The sequence below is a fragment of the Melospiza georgiana genome, chromosome 4 (genome assembly GCF_028018845.1).
Source record: "Melospiza georgiana isolate bMelGeo1 chromosome 4, bMelGeo1.pri, whole genome shotgun sequence".
NCBI classification, from domain to species: domain Eukaryota; kingdom Metazoa; phylum Chordata; class Aves; order Passeriformes; family Passerellidae; genus Melospiza; species Melospiza georgiana.
The window spans coordinates 48,910,116-48,923,184 of record NC_080433.1 but is presented as its reverse complement, the minus strand read 5'-3'; the positions used below and the strand labels follow the sequence as shown (position 1 = coordinate 48,923,184).

Here is a 13,069-nt window from a genome sequence, read left to right as displayed (position 1 = left end):
CCAGTGCAGTGTCCAAAGAGCTCCATGTAGCACAAATGTGCCTACACAACAGCACAGAAACTTAGAAAGAGCAGATGGAGGTTGACCTGTGTTTTTGTGGCACCATGGGCATCTGTGTAAATTACAGAAACATAGAATGGTTTAGGATGAAAGATGATCTGGTTCCAACCCCTCTGCCATGGGCAGGAACACCTTCCACTAGACCAGAATGCTCAAAGTCTTATCCAACCTGGCCAAATGTCTCTGGGCAACCTGTTCCAGTGCCTCACTATCCCCACAGTGAAAAATTTCTGCCTAATATATATAGTATATAATCTAAACCCTCTATTAGTTTGAAGTCCTTACTCCTTCTCCTGTCACTACAGGTCCTTGTGAAAGCCCCTCTCCAATTCCCTTTAGGTCCTGGATGGCCAGTCTAGGGACTCTCTGGAGGCCTCCCTTCTTCAGGCCAAACAGCCCCAACTCCAACTCACAGCCTGTCTTCATAGAAGATGTGCTCCAGCCCTTTTCCTCATCTTCAAATTTCTCAACATTATATTTCAGAAATGAAACAAAAACAAAAACCTGGGAGCATCTCCTTGCCCATCTTTAAACTAAAATATCTTAGATGCAAGGAGCATTTTTCAAGACAAAAAGTTAAGTAGTGGAGCTAAGAAAAATATAGTGAAATGTTCTGCATTTAGGTAGAGATAATCAGTAAGAGGTAACTGAAAATATATTAAATATTCAGAAAGCACCTTTCAATGCCAGATTCTTACACCCTTTTATATTATTTTGTATGTCTCTACTGACAAGATACAGAAGTTTGCTTACTGAATTGTCTTTCAGCTGGAGACCTTCTCCATTGGGCAGAGATGACCTCCGTTTTGTTGAAGAGTTCTTGTTTGGTGTAGAATTACTGCCTCCAGCTTTCTTCTTGACAAAGAGGACTTCACAGCTGGCTTGATCCTCATTGTGCGTGCTCTTCCCTGCATTTATTACCCTAAACAAAAAAAAGAAAACAGTGACCAGATTAGCAAAGCACAGAAGGCCCCATCTGTATCTTGCAATGTGACTTGAGAGGTATGGAACCAGAGTCCAGCACTGACTCTGCAATTACTGACAGAATTAAAACACCTGACTGCCTTCCAGAGATACAACCATACACACAGGCATACCTTTTATTTCTGTACACATACACATGACACAACGAGCATCTTCTGCAGAACTATGTGAATAAGAACCAATGGTGCCATAAGCATATTTCACCCCTAGGCATACCACATTTCTTTTAAAAAGAGACTATGGATGAAGTTGGTAACACATATGCCTCCCAGTTGAAACATGAGACCCCCATTTCCTTTTCTACCTGTCAGCATCTCTGCTGTAAATAATGAATCTGCTGGCTAAGTGTGTGCATTCTGTCAGGTACCAAGTCTTTGCACAAACAAAATACCTGCTATAAATCTACAAAGCTGTTACTGCTAAAGGCAGTCTGTTCAAACAGCATGTATTAGAAATGCTGTGACAGAAATACAAGGGAAAGGCTTTGTCTCCGACAGGCAAGTCAAGCTTGCTTGTACCACAGTGATACAGTGATGCATACTAAACACATCCCGCTGGTACTGCACAACATAACCCCCTGCCCCTAGAAGCCTACCTCAAACCATCTGTCCCACCAGCCCTGTAGAAAACAGATGATTTGCACTAAGAGCTGCAGGCACACAAAACCCAGCACTAAGAGCTCAGTACAAGCTTTTAACAGCCAAAGATATCCTGAGACTTGTACCACAGCTTCCTTCCTTTGATCAGTGATGCGGCTGAAATAAACTATATAGAATAAAGCTATTCTACCAAGTTTTTATAACCTTAATCAGAAGTTTGTGTTATCCAAAATACTGTGGGGTTACTATCAGCAATCTCAGAACAGTCAAGCCCAAACACATTTTCCACTTTCTACAGGAGAATCTCATCACAAATTGACCAATTTTGCATCGGTTGAGAGTCCTGGGTTCACACAGGGAAAACCCATGCAAGACAGGACAACTCTTGTTCCAACCAAGCAAAGACACTGTGACTTTGATGGAAGCACATCTTCTCCCACAAACACTATCCACCCACTGCAAGGTTGGGGTCAGTAAGACATACTCAGAGACAGTATTTCCACTGCTGGATAAGCACCGAGTTTCACATCAGGTACACCATGTCTTTAGAAATAACTGCTGTCTCCCCAGAAACAAAAACAGCTTGAAGGCATATCATGACCCTGATGGCAAGTTCAAGACATTCCTGACTTCTTGATCTCTAAGAAGTAATTTACCGTAATTTTCATTATGGTAAAACTTTACACAATAGGAAAATACTTGCTAAAAGTTGTTGAAATGAAAAGAAAACAAAAACCAAAGGAAGGCTTGCAGGGAACCCCAGCTTGCTCGCTCTTGCTGAAATGTCAGGTCTGTATCAGCCTGGCTTAAAGGTAATATATTTTTTTCACTTTCAAGGAGCAGTATGATGCTGTGACACACAAATGAGTATTCCTGCCTCTGAAAAGAAAAACACATCTTTTTAAAAAAGAAAATGTAGGTTCACTGCAGTTAACTGTTTTCTGTTTTCAGAAATGGGAAGTTTCCTTACAGTGCTAAATGCTACACTCTGCAGACTATCTGTATGCACAGTACCACCATTTGTTTGCATGTCTTGTAAATAAACACTAATTGTGGATAAAATTATTTTGCAAAACACATAGAGAGCAGAGATGAAGGAGCAATTAGCTGCAAGGCACTTGTGAGCAGTTTAACCACTCATCCCCTGTAGTGCTTAACCTTTGGCAATTGCAGATCAAATATAGATGCAATAAGCTTCCAGTCTGAAAATTCTTATTTTCTTGACATTCGGAAAAGTAGAAGCATATATTCAAAAATGGGGGAAAAGTGTTTGGGGGGGAGGACAAAACATACAACACACATGACAAAATCATAATCCCAATGCATTTAAATCAGCTGATCAAGACCTGTTCAGTTTGAAATGCTACAAACATGACTAAAATACTGCACAAGCAGAGAAAGTGTAGTTTTACCACATCAGGAACTAATCAATGCTTAGTTTATCTGACCAGTCTCCTTACTGATGCTGCTGTTTTCAATTCCATTTTAAAAAAGAAGCAGAAGACAAGTAAGAGACAAAAGTTACCTACCGTTCATTGTTCCCTATGAAAGTCATTGAACTCTTGGAGCTGCCCAGGTTTCTGAGCTTAATGCTGGACTTTAAGACTATGGTGGAAGATGTTCTGATGCTTAATGACATGTCAAGTTATGCACAATATTATCATTTTTAAGGCTCTTACAAAGAAAATTTTTCAATGCACTGAATACATTAGAAAGACCATGAGAACAAAGTGACTCAAGAGATTGGCTTGGCAATCAGCTATCACAAAACACCTGGAATTAAAATTGTGTACCAAGCACCTTGCTAGAAAAGGATATCATCAAAAGGAACCTGGCAAGACTGAATACTGAGTAGACATGGGATTTGTGGTGTCAGTGTATTGAGGATGGAGGAATGGGCTCTGAACAATAAATTTAATCCATGAAATCAATTATATCTCCCAGAATTCCACTTTTTCTTTCTTCATCAGAGGATTAAGTGTATTTTATTCCTTGTGAATACCTGAATTTAACATAATGTCAAAATGGTGCTTATGGATCCTCCCAGGTAACACAGGGTCTAGATACAAAAAGCTGCTCCACTCCTGACACAGGCACTCTTCTACTCTCACATCCCACCTCACAGGCAAATCCTGGAAAACTGCTGCAGTGAAGCCCTGTAATTTTTAATTTCAAATCTTGAGCTATGTGCTGGTGCCTGATGCCAAGCACAGAAGCTGGTAACATCTACTCAGCTTCAAACAGCTTCGACTTAACTTCAAACAGCTCTGTCTTTGCTGACTTCTGAAATCCTTTTCTTTCTGCAGTTTCCTAAATCCCTCCTCCAGGCGATTCTTTCAACCAGCTTTCCAATGCTGATTTCACTGTTGTCTTTCCTCCCTGCTCTCCCACACTGCAACTTATCAGAGCAAAAATCACATCTAAGCTGCTTATACAAATAACAAAGCAGAACTAACAAGATATTCATATCACCAAAAGGTGACTCTTAATTAGACCTCTGAAATTTTTTATGGAAAATCTGCCCCTCCTTCCACTGATGAAGTACCTCAACTTCCAAAGATTGCCCCTGTGTATTTTTTTCTGTCTAACTCAAACTATAAGTTTTCCACCAGTAAAGTAAACAAAATGAGATGAAACAGATCCAATAATTTCAATTTCATCATTAATACTAATAATAATGCAGAAAAAATAGTTAAAAATTAATTAAAAGAAAAGTGAGTCCTATATAATTTTCTAGCTTACTTAAACACACATTTTCAAGTGAATTCCTCTTTTTGTTCTCTCTCCAAATTTCTCAAGACTCTTATTATTGATGATCAACTACTTTCCATTCTTTCCCTCCTCTCCCCCAATACCCATGTATCTCCTATCCAAACTTTTGCAACATTCAAACAAATAATGTATCTAGATGAGCAGCCCCGGCTTTTACAGAATTCGCTGTATGACAGATAGACAATGTCTATCTGACTGGATGGAAATGCAAGTCACACTGTGCTTCCATTCTTCTCTCAGCAAGCAGAGCTCAAAGTTCTGTGCCATGATCACTGCAAAATCTGAAGTTTATCTTAAGAGAACCAAAACAGGCCTGCTAAACACATCCAAACCAGCCTTTGATAGTTTCAAAAAAAAAAAAACCCCAAAACAATCCAAACCAAACCACAAGCAAACACAAACTAAAAATAAAGCAAACACAAACTAGAAATAAAAGCTTCAGTCTTATGAAGCATTTCTATTCATCCCTCTATTTTTTAATTTTTTTTTTTTTGCATCAATACCAGTATATACTCTTTGGGTGTTTTATTCCCTTCTATAACATGCTCTTTGATGTTATATTAAATTGTGATCAGTCAAAATTCTAAGCTGTGCTGTAACAGTAAAGTTTGCTGTGCTGTAACAGTAAAGTTTTACCCGCAAAAAAAATAAAAAATCCCTAATGCAGTTGCCTTACCCACTTGGAGCAAAATATAGCCCACAACAAAAGCTTCAAACAGTCTATGAGCTGCAGTGAAGGAACATTGAGAGCTAGAAATAAAAGGATATATCCATAGGCAGCTTGTTGTACACTGCAATTTTAAATTCTACCCTCCTCTGGGGTTTCAAACTAGCAGTGGACACCTGTATTTGTTTTGACTCTGAATGAATCAATTGAGCAGGAAGCACAAAGCCCTTCTCTCCCCCCCACAGGAGCTACAGCCAGCCTCTCCTCTTTCCAGCTGTGGCACACACACACCACTCCACAGCTGCACGACACCAGCTTGCATCCAACCCACCTAATAACACAGAAGTAACCCAGATGAATGAATACCATACATACAGACAACAGACAATACATTCTTAACAGTTGTGTGTTATAATTTTAACAGTCTTAGAGTAATGATTAAAGATATAAAAATACAACTTTCATAAAAGTATTGCTGGCTTTACTTCCCCCTCCCACCTTTCTTTTTTTTTCCCCCTTAATGGATAAGCATATGAGTGGATGCTGCTGCTTTTTTCTGTGACATCTCACTTACAGTCTTAGATTTCCAGGTAGGTGTCTGTTTCCTCCCTTTCACCCACATGAGATTTATTTCTGCACTGGGAATCAACTTGAAAGAGATTTCCTTCTAGCTGTTCACCTCCTCCCTCAGATGAAAGGCAGCTTTTCAAGCAGCCTAAACAGTTCCATTCATTCATTACTGTAGCTGTCACACTGTGCACATCAAAACCAAAGCACTTACTAGCATTGTCCACTGCAGGCAGAAACTGAAGCCAGACCTGAATCAGATCTCTAAATCCATGGGGCTAAATAAAACTTTCATTTTATTAACCAAAGAAGAAGTGAATATTTAGCCATGAAATCTTGCAATGATGTGCTGTGAAAATATGGTTTCTCCTACCAGCAATTACACTAGTATACACTAGACCAAGCTCACTTTGAGGCCCAGCTAGAAGCCATGACACCCATCAAGCTAATAAGAACTACAGATGGGATTAAAATAGGCAAAGTATAAAAGCAGAATAGCATTTATGGAAATTTACCACAAGTTCAGTGTAATGACCATAACTTGGTAACACAGCTTGTCTTTGGGCTGAAGTCAAGGACATCTTGGAAGGGAAGTCCACTCTGATGTTATTTGTATGGACTTCCCAAAATGCTACAATGCAGCACACCATCCAACTATCCTTTCCAAAAAAAAGATTAAATACTAAGTGACTACAAGGAACAAAACAGCTGTAGGTCACTGCAGGAATGTGCAAGCTCTATGACCACTACACAGGGGGAGGCAGCTCTTTTTGATAATTAGCATACAGGTATTGCAGAAGAAAACCAAGGGAGCCCCAAGCAGATTCTGAGCCAAACCAGTGGGATACAAAGGTGGTTAAGCATGATCTCACTTCAGAGCTGAGCAGTCTCAGCCACAGCTGGCAATACTATTTGCCAAATTCTTCTTCCTCACTCCTTCTGTACTAGCTACCAGAATGGGGTAAGAAGAGATTGCAAAACCTCTTAATTAATTAATTTGACACTGTAAGAGAACCATCACTTATTTCCCACAAAGGACAGTGAAATTGAAAAGAATGCCAGGTCAGACTGGTCATTATCCATATTATATTTAAAGCAGCTTTTCCTGGCTGTGGAACACTTGCTGAAATATAAGCAAGAGACCCAGAAGACAATGGGAATAAACAACTTTGTGTTGACCAGTGTCCTTCTAGTCCAGTTCCCACTAATGCACTTGGACCTTTTTCTTTTTCTCTCCAACAGTTAAGTTCTCAAATCCTGCTAATCTGGGGAAAATGGGCCTGAACTTATTTCCATGATATTCAGGAGGAAGTTGCCTTGAAAGTTCTAAAAGTTATGCTTCTTCTATGAATAAAGCACATCCAATCTGGTGAAGTCAGCCTCCAGATAACCATATTTGCACAAAAACTCTGAGATTTTTATGCATTATTCGATTTTTCTAGATCTTTGCTGCAGATAAAGCTTACCTTATGCTACTATGTTATAACATTATGTTGCCTCATTATGTTACTACATTATATCATTATTATGTTGTTAATGCTTACCAGCTTTGGCTGGTGTGATAAGTTTACAGCTTCAAATTGAAGCAGAAAGCATTAAGAAACCCCTAAACAGTAGTGAAAAGAAATGGACCCTTTCTACAGGAATATCCTTTATCATGTCTCATTAGCCATGTGTGAATAGTGCCTATGACTTTGCACATTAGGACTGACAGCTCTTGAAGTTGAGGCACCTGGTTCAATCTAAAGAAATCACACCCTGATAGCATCTTTTTTATTCTGTTCACAATCATTTTATCACATGTGATTTCACTGTCATAGCCTTTAGGGGTGATCCTGGAAATTCACTGATAAGCAGTGCTTCATTTTTGGCTGCACACCAAGAAACACAACATTGGATACTGGTTATGAGCTGCTTTTAGATAAGCAACATCTTTGGATCTATCCTAGAGCTCACATTCAAGATGAGAACCAAAGTTCTCCCATTCCTTCCCCTTAATGCAAAGGAAAAGCAGCCACTTCCATGTTGGTTCCCATGAGCTGTACACCACCTTCTGCATGTGAGGCTGAATAAAACCTTGACCATGACATCCCCCATAAGGGTGGCACCACAGCTGAGACACAGTCTGACAGAATGGCTGCATTTGAGGCTCAGTCGTCCCCACAGAGTTATGTGACAAATATAGAAATCATTCTAGTTAAAATGATGAAAAGGTAAGGAAAAGCAGCCTTACTTGCTATAGCAAGGGGCATGTGGGTTTCAGAAATATTCACTCTGTCTACAAGCTCTACTATGTCTACAAGCACTACTATTACTACTACACCAAACCCCAACCAAAAGCTCAATTTGAATTGGCCTCATAGTTTTATTTTCTTTTAGATTTTTAAATGACGGTATGCACATGACAAGGATGCATGAAGAAAACAAAAGACTACTTCCTCCTCCTCCCCAGTTTCCTTCCCAAAGTTCCACTTTTGAAAGCACATTTAAAATAAACACTCTCTTCCTTACAGAAATGCCAATTATATGCAAATAAAAGTTCTCCTTATGCTTACAGTGAAGCAAATTATGTGCTTAAAGTAATGCAGTAAATCCCACGTCTACAGACTGATGCTGTAGACTGCAGTCTCAGCTTCAGGGTTAAGAGAAATCAAGATAAATGGCTTATGCAAAACTGGTCCAAGCTTTTAAAAAAAATTCTCTCATATTTAGCATGTGTGAAAGTTAACCCCAAGAGATGAGTGGTGACAGTACTAATCCCTTTTATACAGCTGTCAACTGAATTTAGCCCCAAGATAATCTCTGCAAGTGTGACAGAGAAGGTACACATTTGCACAGATACACACTAATGCCTTTTTCACAATATCCCTCTACTGCAGCAGGTACTTGAAGCCCCCCCAGCCTGAAAGAAAACAATCTGCTAATTTATTCTTAAAAGTCATTATAGAAATTTATATGTATGGAAGCACACATATGCAAGGCAAGGGGGAGGAAAAAGAAAGAGAGAAAACATTATGTACAGCTTTATTATCACAAGTAGGAAATTCATTCAGAGCCACTCATATGCTGGTAATTTTTAATAATTAAAGAAAAAATACACCCTGCTGCTGGAGTTTTACATCCATCACCTTTCTTCTGGGAGAACCATTAGCTGGCAAATGTGCAGGAAGGGGCCATGTGCAAAAAACACTCCAGTGACTCTTTGCCATAGAAATGTGCCTCAAAACACAGTCTTTTCTTCTGTTACTAAAATTACATCCCTAGACCTCATCTTTAAAGCTGCTAAAATAGAAGCTAAATGCAAACCAATGAAATGTCAGCAATACTGAGCCTGAAATAAAAGACTACAGAAAAATGACAGCTCCCTTAATCTTGATAGACCATGATTCATCAAAACATTTGTAGTGATCATTCATTTATTCCTCTTGGGGCTAACAATCAATTCCAAACTTAGCTTTCCTAAATTTAAAGTATAAAAAATCACAGTAATTAAAGCAAAACAGGATTAAGAAAATTTTGCAGTACTTTAACATATATTTTATACACACATACATACACACGAACACATCTAAAGAAAAACCTGTGGTGATTCTCATGCAACTCATACAAAATTCAGTAAAATAGTATGTCATTGAAAACACTTATTTTTCATGTAATATAATTCAAAGTGCTTAATATATTTGCCCAGTTGTTCAGCCATACAGATGAAAATTTCCAGGTGCAATGTTAATTCAGAGTGAAAGTCAACATAGAAATCCTGTTAAAATCAGTGCCAGTAAAAGAAGAATGACAGCCAAATGCAGAATTTCTACCCAAGAGGAGGCAAATAGCAGTGAGCAAATGAGTACCTGGTTCTGTGTGGGTGTGTGTACATGCACACTGTTTGGAGACAAGGCTGTCCTTTCCAGCCCCATCTGCTCCCTTTATCCAGAGGGAAGCTACCGAAGCTCTGAGGTCTGCACAACACCTGTTAACATAGTATGCCACAGCCTCAGGGTAAATTTTCCCCAAAGGCTCCTTCTGTCCTTGCAGGGGGTGGGATGAAGAGATGCGTTCCCACCCAGGAGCAGAGGAGGCTTAACAAGGTTAAGAAGGTTTGGAAGGTACAAAATCAGAGAATCACAGAAAAGCTGAGCTTGGAAGTGCCCTCTGGAGGTCATCTGGCCCAAACCCCTGCTCCAGCAGGGTCACCTAGAACAGGTTGTCCAGGACCTTGTCCATATGGGACTGCAGAGGGAGCAAAGCACAAAGCAGGAGGCCTGCCTTCCCTGATGTGTGCACAGGAACTGGCCCTGAGCAGGAACAGCTCACCGACACCCTGTCAAGTCTGGGAGGTCACGCTTCTCCAGCACACATTTCTCCTACTTGTGCTGTGCAATCTGCCTCCACTAGAAACCTTATCCTTTCCAAAGTCAATAGCACAAGCCCCTAAAAAGCCTCAATCCAAGTTTCACTTGTACATGCAACAAGCACGCTGGGAAGCCTACAGACTGGCAAATACTTTGCACAAACACAATAAGCAGGGCCAACATTGGATATTTTAGAAAGCTCTATAACTAAGGAGAATCACTTGTGCCCAAAGAGGCCTAGAGGAGATGGCATAGCCTGGCACAAACTTAAGCAGCCCTGATGGGGTAGATCTTGCACAGTGTGATCAAAGGCACGTGCAGTTCCAGAGAGGTCTCAACAAGAACAAAGTCAACACCAGAACCAATTGACTATGGCAACTTCCATGTAAAATTCTCCATGTCTCTCAGACCACTGGGAAATTAAAATTGTGTTAAGATCTGTAAAAATATGTGTCAGGAAATAATAAATATTAGAGTGTCCCTGCATCCTGCTACACCAAGGAACAACTAGCTTCCAGAAATTATAAGCTGCACAAATGTGAAATATGCATGAAGGCAAAGAGTGAAACTGTAAGTTTGAATTTATACACCCCTAGACAAGATTCTAAATAAATATTAAACAATGTGTTCAGACTGAAAAGAAAACCCACAGAATTCAGCAACTGAATAACCTGCAAAATTAGCAATGGACAACGTCTCAGGCAAAGGGTGAAAGGCAAACTTCGAGTATCCCCTCTCTTGGCTTTCCCAATATAAGTAATCTCCACCTTCATATGCCAGTGTGCTACCCCACAGGGACACCTGTGTAATGAAATGATTTCTTTAAAAAAATCAAAATCAATATATTTCCACAACAAGACTGAAGAGACAACATGAAGGTAGAAACAGCAGATAATAGGGAGGAGAAGTCCTGACTAACATTTCCGAAAAAGAAAGCTATGAAGCTATGAATCTTAGGAGCCTTGGAAGCGAGTAATGAGAAAGAGATGGTGCACCCCAGTTCAGCAGTATGTGACTGTCAACATCAAATACTGATACATCTCTTTCCTGGGAAAATCCACTCAAGTTTGTCATTGCTTTCAAGAAGATGAGCCCAGAGCACCTTCACCTTGGCATTGGCTCTGCATCAAGAAGCCAAGTACTTTTAATCTTCTTACGCGTCTACATGTGTCTAGTCACCCACACGCGACTGTTGTGACAAGTGTGGTCCCCAGAGGTGAGATCTAGTCAGATGTCTACGGTGCAGACAGCTAAGTCTGCTTATTAAGTCTGGGTGATTAGCTAAAGAGAAAGAAGACATCTGGGGGCATGATTCATCTGACCTATTTTAGTTGTTTACATAGCATGAAACGTGTCTTCCTCTTGGCGGGTGACAAAGCTGAGCCTAGACACTGACACAGCAGGTTGTCAGCACGCAGTCAGATGATTCCCACTTACATGCCTGAGCTTATGAGGGTGGAGGGAGCAAAGCAAACATACAAACAAAACCCCCCAAACAAACAAAAAACCAAGCAAACCCCCCACAAAAACAAAGAAGGCCATCAACTTGTATTTCAATAAGTTTTTTTGCTATTTGAAATGCATTTTACTCACAATGCATCTTTTATATGTATGTCCTTTGGTATGACTAATAATGCCACCCAAGGCAGACAATTAGGGTTTAAAGCAAAGCAGAAGAAACAGAAATAAATGCAGCAAAAATTACTTTTAAAATAAAGGACATATTGGCATTGTAGCTACTGATGCAATATGTGAGTTTAGCGTGGTGTAACTATTTAAATGTATCTGAAACAGCTGGTGGGATTTTCAGACTCAAAAGGAGATAATTGTCAATCTTATTCACAGCAATTAAATCTGTATAGGCTAAAATAGGATCTATTGTTCCCCACAAATACTGGGACTGGAGCCAGAAGTAACTTCAGTGGAACAGAAAGTTGGCAGCTCGGAAAGGGGCTGAGAGCTGCATATTCTCCAGCATAGCAGGGAAAAAGTCCCACCCACAACTGAAGCCAAGCTCAGAGACTTGTTCAGAGAAAGAATTTATCCTCTTCTGAAGGAGGGAGATGTCAGAAATTAATACTGAAAGGGATGTCAACATAGACTTATCTCAGTCCATGCTCCACACACATAGAAATGTATCCACCAATTTCTTCTGGTGACTGAAAAGAAAACTTATTATTGCTATATTTAGATATTAAACCTACCTACATACCTACTGCACCACCTACATACTTTTATATTTAGGTAGGCACAGAAAGCTGGATAGCTCTTAGAGGCCAACACTGACAATAGAGAAACAACCAATAATCTGCTCTCAATTCAAAATGATCAACCAGTGGCAGTAAAGGATTTGCAAATCATTTGCCAAGGACAAAACACCTCCAGCAGCATTAAGTGATGGCTGTTAAACTGCCACAGGAAAAAAAATAAAAGAAAAGCCCCAAAGAGCTGATGCATGATCTTCAAAGCAGTGCACAGGCTGTCTCATACTTTTAACTGATATCAATATAATTTTCCTTCACTTTACCCATCAATCAGCTCAGAATACCAATCTTTTCTCATCAGAGTGTGTGTTTCAAGGGTAGGGGTAATTCTTCACTTGAGAAAAGGGAGATTCTTTACTCCAAAGACTCAAATAGTCACAAAATACAATCACACCACCTACTGTACAAAATTAGTATTTCCTGAACCAGTTAAAGCACCATACTTCCTTTAAGGTTTGGAGACTTGCATACACACACACACACATTTATATATATATATCCCATACGTATATTTTAAACAGGGATAAACTTATTTGATTAGGACACATTTTATTTACTATGCAATGATTAAGAAATGCAATCTCAGAGTGTTGAAATGAAATGCCCCACAGAATACAGGAGTAATCAGCACAGCAATTAGAAAATAAAGATTTGAAACAAAGAGGAGTCTTCCCCTACTGGGAAGAGAAAGAAAAAAAAGGCAAGCAAAAAATTGCAATTCCTCTGAAATGCTGACTTTATCAGTAAGCACAAAATTCAGTCTTACAGAGAAGCAATTTGGAGTAATGTGTTTCTGGACAGAAGAAA

At 39.6% G+C, this 13,069-nt stretch overlaps 1 protein-coding gene across 1 annotated transcript in view; it reads right to left on the bottom strand.

Annotated features, from left to right (window-relative positions):
* PPM1H (protein phosphatase, Mg2+/Mn2+ dependent 1H) overlaps window positions 1-13,069 on the bottom strand; it is a 130,033-nt gene that overhangs the window by 72,171 nt on the left and 44,793 nt on the right. The window contains exon 2 of the mRNA XM_058022256.1: window positions 814-982. Within this exon, the coding sequence (XP_057878239.1) occupies window positions 814-982 (169 nt within the window). The remainder of the gene's footprint in view (window positions 1-813; window positions 983-13,069) is intronic.